At 45.0% G+C, this 18648-nt stretch overlaps 1 protein-coding gene across 2 annotated transcripts in view; it reads right to left on the reverse strand.

Moving 5' to 3' along the window:
* Positions 1-18648, reverse strand: part of AFF4 (ALF transcription elongation factor 4) — an 862537-nt gene that overhangs the window by 597950 nt on the left and 245939 nt on the right. For both annotated transcript variants that reach the window (XM_085618067.1, XM_085618066.1), the window contains exon 6: positions 1798-1842. In XM_085618067.1, coding sequence (XP_085474193.1) covers positions 1798-1842 — 45 coding nt within the window. The remainder of the gene's footprint in view (positions 1-1797; positions 1843-18648) is intronic.

The following is an 18648-nucleotide window of genomic DNA, read 5'->3' on the forward strand; positions in this document are numbered from 1 at the left end:
TTCTTTTTTCTTGTCGGTCTCTACGACCGTGAAGTTTTCGGCTGTCTCGGCGACGTTGTCCTCGTCGTCCGTGGAGAGGCCCAGATCGTAGAGCGACGGGGCCTTACCCTTGCCATCCATGCTGGCGTTGGCTCTTCTCTGTCGATCTCTCACCCGGAGCGTCTTCGGTGCGAAGGCTGAGCAGGCGTTGCAGTCCTTACTCTGGTGTTCGACCGGTAGGCAGAGGTTGCAGACCGGATGCTGGTCCTTCTGCGCGAACATGTGGTGGCAGTTTGGGCAGAACTTGAATGGCGTCTTGTCCATTACGCTCAGGGCCTCTGAGTGCGCATTCTCCTAGGTCGTCGAAGAAAAAGGCGCTGAACCTCCTTTCTTCGCGCTCCTGATTAAATCTCTTCCTTTCCTGTGATATCTTCTTAGTATTTATCGACGAAACTCGCTTTTCTTTCTTCTAACTTCGATTGTAATTCTGGAGCTTCCCGATGACGATCCAGACCCAACGGCGGAAAAAAGAATCTGAAGATGGCGCCCCAAAGGTGGGACTTCCGCAGGAAGCACGACGACGTCACGGGAGGTGCACCAAATGGTGGGTCGTCGCCGCCCACCTGGGCTACAAAAAAAAAAAAAAACACCAAAGGAAAGACTACGAATCCGGACCCAACCACAAGATCGCGGAATAATGCACAGCATAGTGAATCCAGAAAGATTCACGCTGCAAAACTATAGTTGTTCTATCACCAGCTGACTGCGAGCTGTCAGTAGCTCCGAACCACATTCCGAGTAGCTCACAGCCTTGAGTTCGTTTTTAAATAAGGGCAGGGTCATATTTTCCTTTTAAAGTTAAGGGAAGACTGTTTATTTTACATTATCAACAGGCTGCAGGCAGCAGAGCCTAATATTAAGCAGTGCTCAGTCAGATTTATGACCCAGGCTGGGGCACAGAGGTGAAGAGCTAAATCACCAAGATATTTCACTCAAACAAAAAGTCCTAGTCTACTGCATATTAAAAACCAAATGATGTTTCTGAATGCTTTTAATTCGAATAAAATTCTAATGAAGTTAACTTAATGATTATGTTAACTCTTCATTTTAATTTTCTCGCATTTTAAAGTTTTGTATTTACAAACAGAAAGCCTCTTGCTCCCAATTGCTAGTGGACACTGTGCCATATGTATAACTGAAAAATGCAACTATTATTTTAAGTGGAATAAAACTTCGAGTGCAGAAAAATGTTCTATACTTTGAACATTTTTCTGCACTTTAAATTTCTCCCAGTTGTGTTATACATGCAACGTTGCCACATATGACGAAAGGCATGTCCTGTGCCACAAGTACATGCGATACAGGCACTCAGTCACCCATACACATATATCCCATTCACACGCACACATGTTCATACATCCCAAAGATGGCATTCTCACTGGCACACAGCAGCCCTGTCATAGTGCCCCAATTAAAGTAATTTTCTCAAATCATAGTATCTGGCTTTATGGACATTATCATTCAAGACAATGAAGTTGGTGATATATGGTAACAATGCACAACTTATTTATCCTTCAGTAGCTCGCAATGATGTTCACTGATCATAAGTAGCTCTTACTACAGAAGAGGTACGAGACCCACTGTTCGATCAGTTTAAATTTACAGGGAAAGCCAATACTTTCAGTCAAACCTTTTAAGTCATAACAAAGGAGAGAAACTTAAGGCATTGAGGTGAAATACCCCTGTACTAAAATGAATAGTGCAAGTTACTACAACCACTTCATATTCAAAAAGCAATAAAATATCAAGATAACTTACTTTAAGGATTTCATCCACGCAGCTCACATCACCAGATCCTGAAGCCTATTAAAAAAAAAAAAAAGTAAAAAAAAAATATCACAGTGGTTAACTAATGTAATGATAAATTCTACTGATCTTTTATCAGTGAACCCTGCGCATTACTGGAATTCAAAAGTAATCAAAACATTCTAATAATGCAATTCCCAGTCTGCTATTCAGAGCAACATATTTAAAACACATCTTAACATGAGTTGGACAAACATCTACAACTACCAAGAGCATACCTCATTTCGGTCTTAGCCACATCAGCCAACCAAGTCGAAGTTGTCCCAATACTTACAGCTAAAGAACACATTCGCATTCTGATGAAACCAAACAATATTGACTGCTTTCTTTCATGCGGCCTAATAATTTAACTTATCCATCAATATATTCTTTCACACAATGCCAATCCTGTACTACCGCCATCATTTAGCCCTCTGTTGTCCATGGGAGCCGTTGGCTTTCAAAAAGCTCTATCCAGAATCAAAAATTACCTGGACTATGTCTCCATAAATGTGGTCTCTCTTGACTAATACTTTAAGATATTCTAGCTCTGTGTACAACTTTAAAGCACAGCATACTACTGTATCGCATGGCAACAGCCACTACCACCTTTGCTACTTTTCTTGAAAAACATCTTTCTCGCTCAAGAGAGCAAGTAAAGAGGGCATGGCCAAGCAAGATGGCTGACAAGATGTCTCAGAGTGTGGGGGGCCTGCTGAGGACTGAGTTTGGTACCTGCCGCAAGGGGGGGGGGGGGGGGGGGGGGTGTTGTGGGGGGGATAGGAATGGCGCAAACAGAGGGAGTGCATCCGCGTAGACCCTGGAGCACAAAATGGAAGCAATCACCATTAAGGTAATCTGCTGCTGGTGGATCTCTGACTCTCTGAGTGCCCTAAAGAGACTGACAGAAAATTACTGGTGCTCACCAAAGAAGTGAAGTATCTGGCAATTTCTGCATGTAGTCTCTCGGATCAGCCCAGCCAACTTGACGAGCGCCTGGAAGACACAGAACAGAGATCCAGACGCTGTAATCTGCGGTTCCTGGGGTTCCCGGAACGGCTAGAGAAGGACACCTCATAGGCAGGTGTTCTTTGAACACTGGATGACAGGATTGCCACACAACAAGGTCCTGCCACACTTCTGTGCAATTCAGAGCGCACACAGAGCCTTAATCGGACGCCCTCCTCCTCATTGAGAGCAATCAATAGGAAACCGTCTTAACAAAGTTTACCACTCAGTACCATTACCACGCATTTGTACCACAAAATTGTTTACATCGCATATGCCTTTACAACGCATCCCTATACCACACATAAAAGGTAAGTATAAATGTGTGTGTTGGGTAGGGGTAAAGTATGGTAAAGGTAATTTTAGGGTTTAGGGATAGGCATGGGTATTGCGTAGTAAGGGTCTCCTTGGGGTTTAGGGTGGGTAGGGGTATTGGGTTGTAAAGGTAATTAGATTGGGGGGCTTGGGGACTCCCCCGAAGAAACAAGATATATAGATAGATATATATATATATATATATATATACATATATATACACATATACACACACACGCACATACACACATACATAAATAAATTGGTGGATGATAAAATTAGAGCCTTATAAAAAGATGAGGCTAGAAAACAGCGCAAGTTTGTACGTGATGAAATTAACTATGCCTTAGGACGCATATTAACTTTTGCAAAGAAATATGACAAAATGAGAACAGAACTGAAAAAAGACAGAGCCCTGGAATTCTTGAAAACAAGCAAGGAGGGGTCCACTACCGATCTCAGTTCTGATCAAGAGTCGCTAGATAGCGCAACATCTTTAAGTTTGGAACAACAGTCTTTTTCCCGGGAACTTCTGCTCGTACAGAGAGCAAAAGAACATTCGAACAGAGGAAGGCCAAAAGGAAAAAGACAAGAAAATGAAGGCAAAACCAGAAAAGAAACATCAGGCGCCGAAAATCTAAGAACTGGCATGGGGACAAGAGGCCAGAAAGCAAAGAACCAATAATGGAGAACATTTCACCCAAGTGAGCGGTAATTAATCTAACCAATAACATTCTATCTGATGACGAAATTAGTGTACTAGAACTTGGCTTGTCTTTTTGTCCCGAGACAGGGTTCGACTATGCACAAGCTAGGGTTGATCTGTATAAATTTGAACGAAAATTGAAATTATGCAAAATGCATGCTTGGAAAAATAACAGTAACAAAAAATGTACAGCACCCAGCAATGATTGTGACTCAGTTTTAACTATTGCTGACATCCGGACCCTACAAATTATGACAACCCTGGAACAACAGATATCCCAAGAACCTAACACTGTTCCTCTGAACCCCTTTAATCCCACACATACTACTGACATTTCCAATCTCCAGGGCATAAATACCGGTGAGGCATCCCTCACACGTTTCAGAGCCAAATCCAAGTATGTACCTGCACTTGTCAGAGACAACATTGACGTTTTTAGTGACCTTGTAGCCCAAGACCTACTCAAACTCCTTAATACAACCAAAGAGAATACTAACATGACCAAATCTCAATGGGAGGCTGTTAATAATTTACAAAAAGACCAAGAACTGGTCATTAAACCCTCCGATAAAGGAGGTAACGTGGTCCTTATGACATGGACCATGTACATCAAAGAGGCGCACCGTCAGCTCGATGACAATACTTGCTACGGTAAAGTAGACAAGAAAGATCTCATCGACTTAAAAAAACAATATCATGACAAGCTTGCAAGATGGTATGAACAAAGTCTTCTAACATGGGACGAAAAACAATTCTTAAAAAATGATACCCCCACCACTCCCACATTATATCTGCGTCCAAAGATACACAAAAACAGCAGCAATACACCTGGTAGGCCCATAGTATCCACCCAAAACAGCTTAATGGAGAACACTAGCATATATGTGGACCACTTTCTATTCCCCTTTGTTAAAGATCTTAAGTCCTACTTACAGGACACGACTGATTTCCTCCACATAATACAAAACATTACAATAAGGGATAGTGATTGGCTGGTCAGTTTAGATGTTGAAGCTCTGTATACGAGCATACGGCACGAAGATGGCTTAAAAGCATGTAAGCTCTTTATTAGAAAACGCAAAGCTGAATCCCTGCAACATACACACGTTACTTGATATGATTGCAATGTGCCTAAAAGAAAATGTTTTTCTGTTTGAGAATGTATATTACAAACAATTGCAGGGAACTTCTATGGGCACCTGGTTCGCCCCAAGCTACGCCAATCTTTTGGTGGGCTGGTGGGAGAAGCAGTTGCTCTGGAATGACCTTACTGAACATTGGTATTGCAACGTTTCAAAGTGGTCGAGATATATCGACATTTTCTTTGTTAGGAATGTATCAGAAAGTGACCTTAATCGTTTTATTTATTGCTTAAATTTGAATGATGTAAACTTAAGATTCATAAGACACTACAGCCAAAGCTATATTGAATTTCTAGACCTAAAATGGACTATTGAAAATGGGAAAGTCAGTACCGACCTCTTTAGAAAAATGACAGTAGGAAATTCTATCCTACACTCCTCTAGCTCGCATCCACCTAGCTTTAGATGGGGAATCCCCCATTGTGAATTCCTAAGGGCCAAACGCAATTGCAGTACCGAGGCATCATACACACGAACCAAACAGGAGATGAAAGCAAGATTTAAAGAAAGAGGTTACTCGAGAAAGGCACTACATCAAGCAGAAAAAAAATGCAGGGAAGAGATTCTAGAGAAGAGTAGAACCAGGAAAAGAAAAGAAGTTGAAACCAAGGAACCGACTAGGTTCATTACTAGATACTGCAGTCAATCTAACCAAATACGCAGGATCTTAAAGAACAGATGGGATATCCTCAGACAGGATCCCATTCTGCGTAATGAAATAACTACTTCCCCATCAATCACACTCAGATGGAGTGCATCACTTAGAGACATTTTGGTGCACAGTCACCTCCGGCCCAAGGACAATAATTGGCTCAGGAAAAGCAAAAGCTTCAGCAGATGCGGCAAATGCATAGCCTGCAAACATAGTAGCAATATCACCGAAACTATCCTAGAAAGGACTAAGATCAAATGGAGAATACCCAATGCAATAAATTGCAACACTGAGTATGTAGTGTATGCCATAGTTTGTCCATGTGGCCTTTGGTACATAGGGTCCACGAGATTTGCAGTGAAAAAACGAATTTTAGAACATTGGCGTGCGATTACTAACAATGACCAAAGCTACAGTACAGACAGACACTTTTCCAAAGAACACAGGAGTGACTGGACCAAAGCCAGATTTTTTGGCCTGGACACAGTCAACCCAAATCCAAGGGGAGGTAATCGAATATCTGCATTACATAAACGAGTCACGTTTCATTCTCCTAGCAGGCACTAGATTTCCTAACGGCCTGAATCAGGACGAGGAGCTGTACAGCCACCTGTAAACTTCAATTTGTACACTTTTAATCTTGCCTTGACTGAATATTCGCTCCTTTCCTCTTTCTTCACACTTCACACCTTTTTGTTTTTAATGAGACAACAGTAGACTCTAGAGATGTGCATACCACTGAGAAATTCATGTTTGTTCTTACTTCTAATATGCTAATGTTATTGTTCTGATTGTCACCTAAGAGATTCTAACCGTGTGGATTTATTGTGTTTTTTCAGGAGAGCACGTCTGCAAACCACCCGACCTTCACGTTAGCTATAGGAGCACTGGAGTCACGGGCCGACAACCCCATTTCACTCCAAGTCACATTTATACTTTCAAAATTCAAACCGGGTACTAAACCTTCACTTTTTTGAATGCACAGTCTCATGATTCCAAACTGACATGATTCCGAATAGAATAGGATCCATATCGAATTATCTTTCAAGATTGAGTCTTTCCTCTCTCCTTACTACTAACACAGGGTACTAGACCCAATAAACTATGACCATCATTTGAATAAGTATCACTGACGTGTGCTAGCGCAAAACGGGCACTACACTCACAAAACAATGATTATCACTTGTATAGCATTACCAACTCTAGCGCACAACACACCAGGTGGAAACATTTTGTCTACAATTTGCAGAACAAACGATTACTAAATAACATGCTTGCAATGCACTTGAGAACTTAGTCTGCTACTTTGATTTTAAGTACACTAATACAGTTTGGCATCAACTTTTGTTTTCAAAATGTGACGTTAACATTTACTTTCTTTTATGTCTATGACTATGTGTAATGCTGACTGTACCTTTTAATAATGTGTAGGCAGAGGTCATGTGACCAAGACCACGGACATGGTCGAAACGTGTCGTCCTTGTCTGCAATCTAATTAAAAAACGTACCTGCAGAAACTGATGGTGTGGGCTCGACTTAATCTGCTACGTCGGATTGTGATTCCTTGAGTACAAGTATATATATATATATATATATATATATATACATACACACACACACACATATATACACAAACACAAACACACAAACACACACACACAACCTTTTTACTTTATTAATGCTTACCTTAAAAAGACCATCAATTTTGCTGTGATGGCATACGTTGTAAAAGTATATGCTTGGTAAAAAAATGTGGTAAAGGAATGCGTTGTGTTTTACCACATTGTAATGTCAAACAACCCAAATAATGCAAACATCATCAACTATGGAGACCAAGATAGCATCCTGCAGTGGGCCAGAAAGAATGGAAATCCCAGATTTGAAGGAAGCACACTACTAATTTTCCCATGCCGCACACGCTGAGTCTAGGCCCTAATAAAAGCTTTCTTGGCTGTTAAACAGAATCTTTGTACACTTATCCTCCGATGCATGCTCCTGTACCCAGCCAGGCTGATGGTGGTGGAGGGGGTCCACTCCCATTTTGTTGGCTCTCTGGAGAAGGCCTGGCTGGACCGGAGGGACATCTCAGGGTCCGGTGGAGGAACTTGCAGGGAGAGACCACAGGAAAAGACCCAGCGGGTCTGCTGAACAACGGGGATGGAGGAAGATCACAATGTGGAGACGCAGCGCATAGAGGTGCAACCGGATGGCACACTGGATGTAGCTGGGGACCGTGAACAGGACATGTTATAGGCCTCAGGAGATGCTTCCTCGCTGACATCGTCACAAGCTACTGTCATATGACAATCCTATATGAGGGGGCGGCTCTCAAAACGGTTGGTTACAGGGTGAGGCCTGGCCCCGTACAAATCCTTGCTCATTTGTGATGGGGAACCTACAAGGACCTGGTAAGCAGTGCGCTGACTGACTGAGGTGGCAGAGAAGCAACCCATGACAGCATCGAACTATCTTTCAACACTATAGGGACCGCTATGGGGGCAGATGTCACCTGCAATTGTACTTTTTTCCTTGTTCCTATGTGAATGGTTTTGTTAGACCGCACAGTTTAGATTTTGGAATGCGGTATTGAGGTAGAGGAGGGTGGGGAAGAGTTGGACTACTATATGCATGGAGATACATCATAATTTAAAGGTTTTAGGTGCTTACCTGAGGAGGAAACTGGGTTCAGTTGGGATTATGTTTTACTTTGTTAGGCAATATGGTCAGGGCATTGCACATGTTTTCAAAGAAAGTACAGAATGGTATGCATGGCGCAGACACAGGAGGGGCTTTCGTGGACTCTGCCTTTGGTAAAATGGAAAGATGGTAGCAGGGACACTCGCATATATGGCAGAAATTGTGAAGCTCATTTCCTGGACCAACAGGGGCTTGATTGATTACACCAAGCGCTATAGCACAACTACTTACGGCACCACAGGGTAGGTATAGCAATGTTGTAGGAGACCCATTTGATTGATGAGGAAACTGGCAAACAATTAAAAAATGATGTGGCCAATAGTACTCCTCCACTCACTCAACGTATGCCAGGAGTGTGTTTATATGGATAGCCCGGGACTGCCATTCCAGCATAGGGCAACCCAGGCTGATGTGAAGGGGCAATATGCCCAGATTTATGGGCTCTTGGTGGAAGGAAGGTGTGCCTGTTAAATGTATATCCTCCCAACCACGATAAGGGCTACTTCTGGAAGCTACAAGATCTCTTGCCCTCATACAAAAGTATCCTATTGGTCTGGGCAGGAAATTTCAATCATATCCTGGAAGGTCTCCTTGACAGGAGACCGCCCCACGGGGGTTGGTGAAACTGGCCAAGGCAGGCACACTGACTGAAGTTATGGCACAGGTGGACTGCATAGATGCTGGAGAACTCTGTACCCTGCACAAAGAGTTATCCTATTATTCACAGTTTATCATATGTGCAGCAGGCTGGATAAGATATTGTTTCGGGGGAGTTGTGGGACAGCATAGAGTCGATTGAGCATATGGTCAGATTCCGATCTGAAAACGTGCCGGTGCTCCTTACATACACTAGGGATCGCACCTGATCGGCTGTCAATACTTGGCAGCTTCAGCCAGAAACTCTGAACCATACTGCTTTTTTGATCAGACATCTTTATGTGCTAACCAGTTATTTTGCTGAGAACTGTGTCAGCATCCACAAGGGCACGGGAATGTGACACGATTATGGCTGTCCTCCGTGGGGAATGTCTCACAAAAACATAGCAGAAAACACCATTTCCATAGCGACGTCAGGGAGTAAGAACGGAAATTAGCTCTCATACAAAGGTATACTACTGACAACCGATCCCCCGAGGCAGAGGCGCAGACAAACCTTAGGAGACATATGGGATACAATTGACATGTTCACTCTGATAGACTATAGACAGAGGCTACATAGGGAGGGTGATAAGATGGGTAGGTTATTGGCCTTGCTGTTGCAGCACGAGAAGCAAATAGTTTCATAGCAGTCGGTGTAGTTTTCCAGCTTAAAGACTTTCTGGATTCACGATGCTGAGCATTATTCCGCCATCTAGTGGTTGGGTCCTGAATTGTAGTCTTTTTTCTCTTTCCCCCCCGTGGCCCAGGTGGGCGTCGATATCCTACCATTTGGTGTCCTTCGTGACGTCGACGTGCTTCCTCCGGAAGCTCCCACCTTTGGCCACCATATTCAGATTCTTTTTTCTTGTCTTGTATCATTCTCGTCTTCCCTCTTGCTTTTTAAAGTCTTTCATCTTTGAATCCCTTTCCTCCTGTCTCATCTTTCAGGAAGAGGGTGGGTTCGCTAGTGAATCCAGAAAGTCTTCAAGCTGCAAAACTACACCGACAAGTAAGAAACTATACGTTTTGCAGCGTGAATCTTTCTGGACTCACTATGCTGTGCATAGACTTTGTAGCGGTTTGTCCTTATTGTGGTGGCTGGGTGGAAGATGAGCACTGGTTACTGAATATGTGTTGCATGACCTTCTGTCCCACTTGCGCTTCTTTGTTCATTTGGATATCTACACAGTAGTGCTTAGTGAACGTGTGCACTGCAGACCATGTTGCAGCTTGCCAAATGTCTTGAATTGGTATGTGAGCTAGAAACCCAATTGTTGCTCCTTTCTTCCTTGTTGAGTGCACATGAGCTGCTCCTTGTAACGGTTGCCTTGCTTGTTTGTGGCATAGTTGTATGGTTTGTGCAACCCATTGTGCAATGGTATTTTTGGTAACTGGTCGTCCCAAAGAATTGCTGGCGGAGACAAAGAGTTGCATCGTCTTTCTGCACTCCTTTGTCCTGTCTATATAGTGCATCACAGCCCTTCTGGTGTCCAGTGTGTGCAGCGCCCTTTGTGCTAGTGGTTGGTTTTTGGAAAAAACTAGGTATTTCGATTGTTTGGTTGATGTGGAACCGTGACACCACCTTTCGGCATGAAGTGTGGGTCCGTTCTCAATACAATCCTATCACTGTGAATCTCCAAACAGGGCTCCTGTAGTGTTAGCGCCTGCAACTCACTTTTCGAAGTGATATGATAGCCACTAAGAAAGCCATCTTTAGCGTGAGCATGTGCAGTGTAGCCTTATGAATTGCCTCGAATGGTGCCTTCATCAGTTGATTTAGCAATAAGTTGAGGTTCCATGCCGGTGCTGGCATTCTGTTTGGAGGTGAGATTCTCTTGGGGATGTGTAGCTTAGTTTACCTTGCAGTAGATGTGTTAAGTATTTTAGTACTGTTGACTTCTTTGTAATGTTCCTTTGGAGTCTCTCCCTAATGCACCATTCGGAAAATCTTTTCCATTTTGCAACGTAGCATTTCCTTGTGGTAGGTCTTCTCACTTCTCTGAGCACTGCCATTGTGCTTGCCGGTAGTTTGAGGTGTGCAAACTCTAGGTCTTCAGGAGCCACGCCGCTAGGCTGAGGCTCTCTGGCTCTGGGTGTAGCACCCGTCTGTTCTGCATTAACAGGTCCCTTCTTTTTGGGAATCTGTGCTGGTGCATGCGCCATCTCTACTATTTGTGAGTACCATGACTGTCTGGCCCACTGCGGTGCTATTAGTATTAGCGACATGCTGCTGATTCTGTATTTGCGGAGTACCCTGTGTATCAGTGGTGTAGGGGGAAAAGCGTATGCAAATGTCTTTGACCAACTTATCCATAGCGCATTCCCTTGCGACCTGTGGTTTGGTTGCCTGGATGCGAAGTGTTGGCATTTTGCATTCTGGTATGTTGCAAATAGGTCTATTTGCGGTGTACCCCACTTCCAGAATACTCTATTTCCTATTGGTTGATCTCCCATTCGTGCGATGCTGACGTCTGTCTGCTTCCACATTGTCCTTCCCCGGGAGAGGTATTGCAAGTAGGTCTATTTTTAGTGGAATGGCCCATGTCCATATTTCCTGTGCTAGCCCCGATAGTGCCACTGATTGTGTTCCTCCTTGTTTGTTGATGTAGAACATGGTCGTGGTGTTGTCAGTTTGGATCAACACCCTGTTTCCGTACAGCTCCTTCTGGAAAGCTTTTAAGGCTAGGAACACTGTCTTTAGTTCCAGGTAGTTGATGTGTTTGTCCGCATCCCGCTGCGACCATAGCCTGCTCACCTTCAGCTTGTTCATGTGCGCGCCCCACCCCAGCTGGGAGGCGTCCGTTGTGATAGTCACTGTTGGAGTTGGTTGTGTGAATGGTTTCCCCTTTGATAGGTTTTCTTTGTTCCACCACACTATTTCCTGATGCACTGCATGTGTGACAACCACTAGAACTTCCCAACTCAGTTGACGATTTTTCCCAATGGATTGAGATACCCAGTTGCGTCAGTGTTAGTATGACCTGCTGGATGCGTTGGTTGCATTGGCTGTACGAACTTGCCTTTACGAGCCAGTCGTTGAGGTAGGGGTATACGTATATTCCTTGCCTTCGTAGGTGTGCTGCGACTGCTGCTAGGCATTTTGTAAACACCCTTGGTGCGGATTTGAGTCCGAATGCCAGTACTGTGAACTGGTAGTGACATTGGTTGATCACAAACCTCAGTAGACTGTTTGTGGTTGATGGGGATGTGCAAGTACACGTCCTTTGAATCTATAGTTGCCATGTAATCTCCTTGTTGCATTTGTGGCATTACTTCTTGTAGGGAAGTCATTTTGATTCTTTGAGTTTTTATGAATTTGTTCACAAACCTCAGATCTAGGATAGGTCTTAGTGTTTCGTCCACCTTTGGCATGAGAAAGTAAGTTGAGTAGACCCCTTTGTTCCTCTGGTTGTCCGGCACCATCTCTAGCGCCACCTTGCTGAGGAGTTCTTGCACCTCTAGTCGCAAGAGCTCCTTTGCTGAGTGTGCCTTGCTTCTTGGTTTTCTGTTTGGAGATGGTTTCTCTAGCTTTATACAGTATCCGTATTGTATGATGTTCATTACCCATTTGTCTGTTGTGACCTTCCTCCACTCCTGGATGAAGTTTCTTATTCTGTCCCCTACTGGTGTTGAGTGTTTGAGGCACTGTTTGTGGTGGAACATCCGTTTGTTGTTTTTTCTTTTGTCTTTGTGCCCACCCCGTGGTGTTGCTAGGGTGGGGTTTGGATTCATGGCGAAGTCACTTGGAGGGGGGCTGTTGGCCTCCTCCTCATGTCTGTCCTAGTCCGTTTACACGCCCTCGAAAGGACTGGCCCCGGGGCTGGTACTGCCAGTTCTGCTGCTGCTGGCCTTGGTTGTTCCTCTGGTAAGCCCTGTTGAAACGTTTGGTGCGATGTGGTAGGCACATTGCCCCCCCCCCCTACCACCTGGTCTTCTTGTGGGTGTACCCCTTCTCATCCCCCTGAACTGCAGCACTCCCATGAACCTCGCTGTCTCGTTGTCCTTTAGCTGCATTAACTTGTCATCAACTGGTGCGCCAAACAGTTGCACTCCGTTAAAAGGCGTGTTCAGGATGTTGCTTTGCACATCTGGCTTGAATCCAGACATTCTGAGCCATGCGTGTCTTCTCTCGGTCACCCCTATCATCATGAGTCTGCAGGACTTCTCTGCAGCCTCCAAGGCCGATTTTAAGTATGTGTTTGCCATGCTTTTGTCCCCTACCAGGTGAGCCGCTCTTTGTTGGTACTGCTCTGGTAGATGCTTTAGGAGTTACCACACTTCCTCCCAGTGCTGGTATGTGTGCCTGTTGATCAGGGCGTGGAGTTTGCGATGTGCCACTGGATTGCCGCATTTCTCTCGACCTTACTCCCTGTGGGATCCATCCTCCTACTCTCCTTGTCCGGAGGAGGTCCAGCATTAGTGGGCACATTGGCCCGCTTCCTAGCCATTGCCGCAATTATGGAGTCAGCTGGTACTGACCCTTGGATGTTTGCAGGGTCCTTAGATGAATGTTTATACTTTCTCAGTTCTTGGAGTCACAGCCTTGCATACGGCTGGTTCCTTGAAGGCCTTTCCTCCTTGGTCCAGCACACTAGGGAACATGGGCAGGAACTGGCTCCTAGTTTGTTGAGGCAGTAGAGTTTCCAGGAGCTAACATGCCTTGGGCTTTTCTTCCATTTTCACTCCATACGTCTGTGCAGCCTTTTGGACGACCATGTTGTAGATCCCCATGTCGTCTGGCGGCGAAGGCCTCGAAGGGTAGGCGTCTACCCCTTCTTCTGCCGATTCGGCATTGAGATCCTGCCATTCAAAGTCGTGTGCCCCTGAGGACGTAGAGTCCCGGTAGGATTGCTGATCCTCGTTGCCATCGCCCTCGAAATAATAGCGTTCATTCTCTTGTTCCTCGACCGGTTCGGGTGTGTGGCAGTTCAGCGTCCTCGTTTTCTCTCAACGAGAGCACGGGTTTCGGCGGGATGGCGTATTGGCTCATCTTCTCGAAGTACCTTTTTCGTTGCAGGATGCTTGCCATTTCGGCCTCGAGCCTCCTCTTCCTCTCCATCTCGGCGGCATGTTCAGCGTCGAGGGTTGGAGCACCTCGCTTCAAGGACGTCGATGCAGGCCCTTCTTTTCTCAGCGTCAAGGTGTCCTTTTCGGGGGCAACCTTCAACGATCTAGGTTTTTCGAGGGCTTTCGTCGATTGGGAGTCCCTTTCGAAGGATCCGCTCGGCTGACTGTCCTTGGTTGCTGTTGCCTTCGTTGAGTGTTTCGGCGGCAATGCTCCCTTCGAGGACTTGGCTTCACTCCTACTAGTGTCGCTCGGGGCTTTAGCTTCACCCATTCGAGTGTCGCTCGAGTGTCTAGGGGTCGACTCCCCCCTTACCCCTTAGACGGTTTCTTATGGACCTCGACGACCGTGCAGTCCTCTGGTCCTTCGGCAATGTTGTCTTCCTCTCCACTGGAGAGGCCCAAGTCCCAGAGCAATGGAGGTGGGCCCTGCATGGTGTGGTTTGCCCTTCCCTGCCTCTCTTTTACTCAGAGTGTCTTGGGTGTGAACGCTGAGCATGCGTTGCAGTCCTCGCTGTTGGGGTCGAGCAGCAGGCAGAGGTTGCAGACTGGATGCTGGTCCTTCTGGGCGTATTTGTGGTGGCAACTGGTGCAAAACTTGAAAGGTGTTTTGTCCATTCCAGCGCTCAGGGAGCCCCCTGCGAGCGCATTCTCCGTTGGTCGTCGAGATCTCGGTCGAAACCTTCTCCCTCGTCGTCGCGGTTACCTGACCTTAAGTCTGGTGTAGCAGAAACCTTTGATCTTTGTCGATTTTCTTCTCTTTTCCTGGATTCCTCTTACAAAACTCTGGAACTCTTCCGTAACGATCCAGACCCAACAGCAGAAAAAAGAATCTGAATGTGGCGGCCAAAGGTGGGAGATTCCGGAGGAAGCACGTCGACGTCACGAAGGACACCAAATGGCGGCATGTCGACGCCCACCTGGGGGGAGGGGGGGGGGGGGCAAACAATTCCGGACCCAACCACTAGATGGAGGAATAATGCACAGCATAGTGAGTCCAGAAAGATTCACGCGGCAAAACCTCCATCCACAATCATGGCTAAAGGGGCCATCAGGGTGACTTGTGATCCCGCAGGCAGCAATCAACAGCGAAATCCATCACCACCCTTCTACTCTTTATAGAAGGTCGGTTGCTTGTGGAGATATCACTGGAATAGAGCTCCTATGGCGGATTCCTCTACCACCCCTACGTAGAGACCAAGTGGCTTCCTTCCTCACCCCAGCGGAATTACTGGCAGCAATAAAGGGTATGCCCTGCTGCAAAACACTGGGCACTGACAGTGTTCCTTCCGATTTCTACCACAGCTACTCAAACCTACTCGTTGATAGGCTCTTGTGAGGTGTTTCAGGAGACCCAACAGTCAGGAAGACTACCAAAGTGCATGCAGGAATCCCTTCAAATGATGTTGCCCAAACCGGATCGTAACCTGGCACACGGGCTCATACCAACTATTGTCTATAATCAACAGAGATGTTAAAGTGCTAAGGAAGTCCCTAGCCAACCGATTGAAGACTAATCTCCCACTTGATCCATAATGATTAATGCAAGTTTATTCCGCAACGCAGCACCCTCGTGAAATATGCATAGTTTGACCCTTGTCATGCCCTCCATGAGGGGTTCAAGACGAGAGGAAGCATTGGTTGCCTTGGATATAGAGAGGGCCTTGGACGCCCTGGATTGGTTCGATTTATGGGAAGCAATGAATCGGATATAATTCGGCCCTGTATTTGTTAAACGGGTCTCCCTGCCTTATGCAAATTCCTCAGCAGAGTCAGGTTGGGGGGGGGCTATGTAGCAGATGCCCGTAACAGAGCGTAGTACAAAAACAGGGTTGCCCACTCTCACAACTGCTGTTTGCCCTGGCAGTGGAGCTCCTAGCAATTAGCATATGGGGCGAGTTGGGGAGCCGGATCACTTAGTCTTTCTATGCAAACAATGCCTTCATTTACCTACAACAGCCTGAAATCTTGGTTCCACTCCTTATGCTGCAACTACAGGGATACAGCAAGGCATCTGGTCTTCGGGTAAACTAGTGGGACTGGAGGGAAAACCCTTGGAAACTGTCGCAGACAGTGTTTAACTCACTAAATCTTTGTCACATATTATCTGGCACCATCACGTGATATACATACTATGCTACGTTCGACAATTGAAGTAGCCAACGAATGCTTGTTAGTTAACGCGCTGCGCTAGCCAATTTGACTGCGAGATTAATTTATAATGTTACTAGGCTCCAGTTAACAGCAGAAAAAACACGCATGCATTTGGTTTTAACATCGGAAAATAATCCGTACGCGTAAATGTAAATGGCTACTTCAATTGTCGAACGTAGCATAGTATGTATATCACGTGATGGTGCCACATAATATGTGACAAAGATTTAGTGAGTTAAACATTGTTTGTTTTTGAAGAATTATTAGTGATAGATACCACTCTTTGTTTCATAGATTTCCCAGATGAAGGCCAGCAGGCCGAAATGCATTGGAATAGGAATATAAGGATTGTTGGGAACATATAGATTGTTGTAAAAGGAATTGAATACCAAGTATAAACTATTGAATACTTCCATGAATATATTTTCATAAGTATGAATAAAATACTGCAATGAAGAGCAATTTCAAGTTTGGAAAACTTTATTGATCAAAATTTGCTGGTGAATCCAGCACACCAAAAATCAGTGCCCTTTGTGACACTAGCACTGATCAGCGCTAGGGCTTTCCTCAGTTTATGGCATTCACCAGGCGTTGGGACAGACAGAAGAGGTCCCATGCATGAATCTGTCAAGTGCACGCCCCTGCCTAGACTTCCCCACTTGAAGATCTGAAGGTGTTCCCCAGCTTCGAGGTTGACCACACTAGCTGTTAGGCTACATCCTCTCCCATGTGCCCTCTCCTTTACTGAGCGTTAGTCCTAAACAGCCCATGAGCGGACAGTTTACAATTGCATGACAGGCATTTTTAATGGTCACCTGCCATGGAGAGTTGCCTGCTGATCTCTTCAGTGCTTTTAAATTGGTCTTTAGTCCCCTTTTACCCAAGCTTTCGCTCTATTCAAGTGGGAACAAGATGACCCCCAGTGTGTATAACCCATGTGTATATACAGTAGGCTGTGGGTGTGGTGTTTGCTGCATGAGGTTGTAGACACATAGGGATGCCTTTTGATTTCCTGCACTGAAATGGACTGGAGGGTTATAGAGATCTACAGACAGCAATATGAATGCACCTCTAGTACACAGTACTTCCGTTTTTTTTTAAAATCGATCAGACACAAGGGTGGTGTTGATTGTAGAGAGGGCCCACTGTAGTGTAGGAAACACTCTCACCATTTCTTCTTCATTCTTTCACAGAACTGTTACCTACAAGTAATGAGGAAGTTAAGTGAGGATGTATTTCATTCTTTTGTGTGTTTGTTCTGGGTCACCCCTAACCGAAGACCCCCAACTCAGTGCAGTCATGCTTTAAGATGGACCATGGCTGGAACAGCATGGGAGGATTATGAAAAGGGCAAAGGGGAAAAGTCACTTACTTGCATTCCAAAATGGGAATGCTAGCTATATTCACTGAAGACAAATGTTACAATCAGGCCGCCTGCATCTGGGGATCCCAAAACACTTAACTTCATAGTTTTAAGAGTGCATCTGGCATTATGCTCTGTAGATAACCACAGCATAGCCTAAGGCTTTTTCCAGAACTCGTTGAGAAGTAGAAAGAACTAATAAAGTGGAAAACCCAACACAAAGCTATACTTACATCATAGCCCTAATTTTGGGACCTGAAAAACAAAGAAAATGAAGCAGCCCTAAAAAGATGAATGGCAATAGTATGCTGTTCTGTTAGAAAGTCAGCAGTGTACCAATCCCAGCATGCCTTTTACTGGCAGTTGATTCATACAGTCAGTTCTTTTTGAAAGATTTTTGCAAGGTTTATTGTAGAGATGTTGAGGAAGCACAGTGCATGAACTGAATACAGTGGAGGAGGGAGGGTCTTTATGATTTGAGTGTAGATGCATACAATGCAGAACTTGGAATATAAGTAACTTGATACTACGCCACAGTGTGTCCATTAATAACCACAAATGTTAGACTGGAGTAGGCAGCATATCTCCATTAGATTGCAGTACCCAGTAAAGAATGGAAATATAGCAAGGTTAAACATGAAAATACTATCAATAGGTTTTTCAAAGCAGCTTATCCTACTTCTGCATCTGTCATCTCGACTCTGGTTCAAGTCTCAACAGTTCTGCTTAGCAAGCCTAAGGAGCGATTACTGACAGCTTCACATATTTCATAAAGCAGCACATTTCCATTCCCGGACGTTGTTTTTCCCTAGTGGAATATACCACAGGCTTTCCCGACAGCGGATTGTTTGTTAGCTGGTCGCAAAAGGTAAGGACTACAATGATTAAAAGGACCAAATCTATCATCCATGGAGGGAAAGGTGTCCTAACGGGAGGATATAACTTTCATACCCTCCAGTTCCTTTAACAAACCTATTCAAGGCTAGGGTGAAGAAAGACGGAGAGTGGCCTATGAAGCTATAGCTGCAAGCTAGGTGACCCTTAATAGACAATAACTAGTGAATCCATTTTGACTGGTGTAGAA

Source organism: Triturus cristatus, chromosome 7, assembly GCF_964204655.1.
Source record: "Triturus cristatus chromosome 7, aTriCri1.1, whole genome shotgun sequence".
Lineage (NCBI taxonomy): Eukaryota > Metazoa > Chordata > Amphibia > Caudata > Salamandridae > Triturus > Triturus cristatus.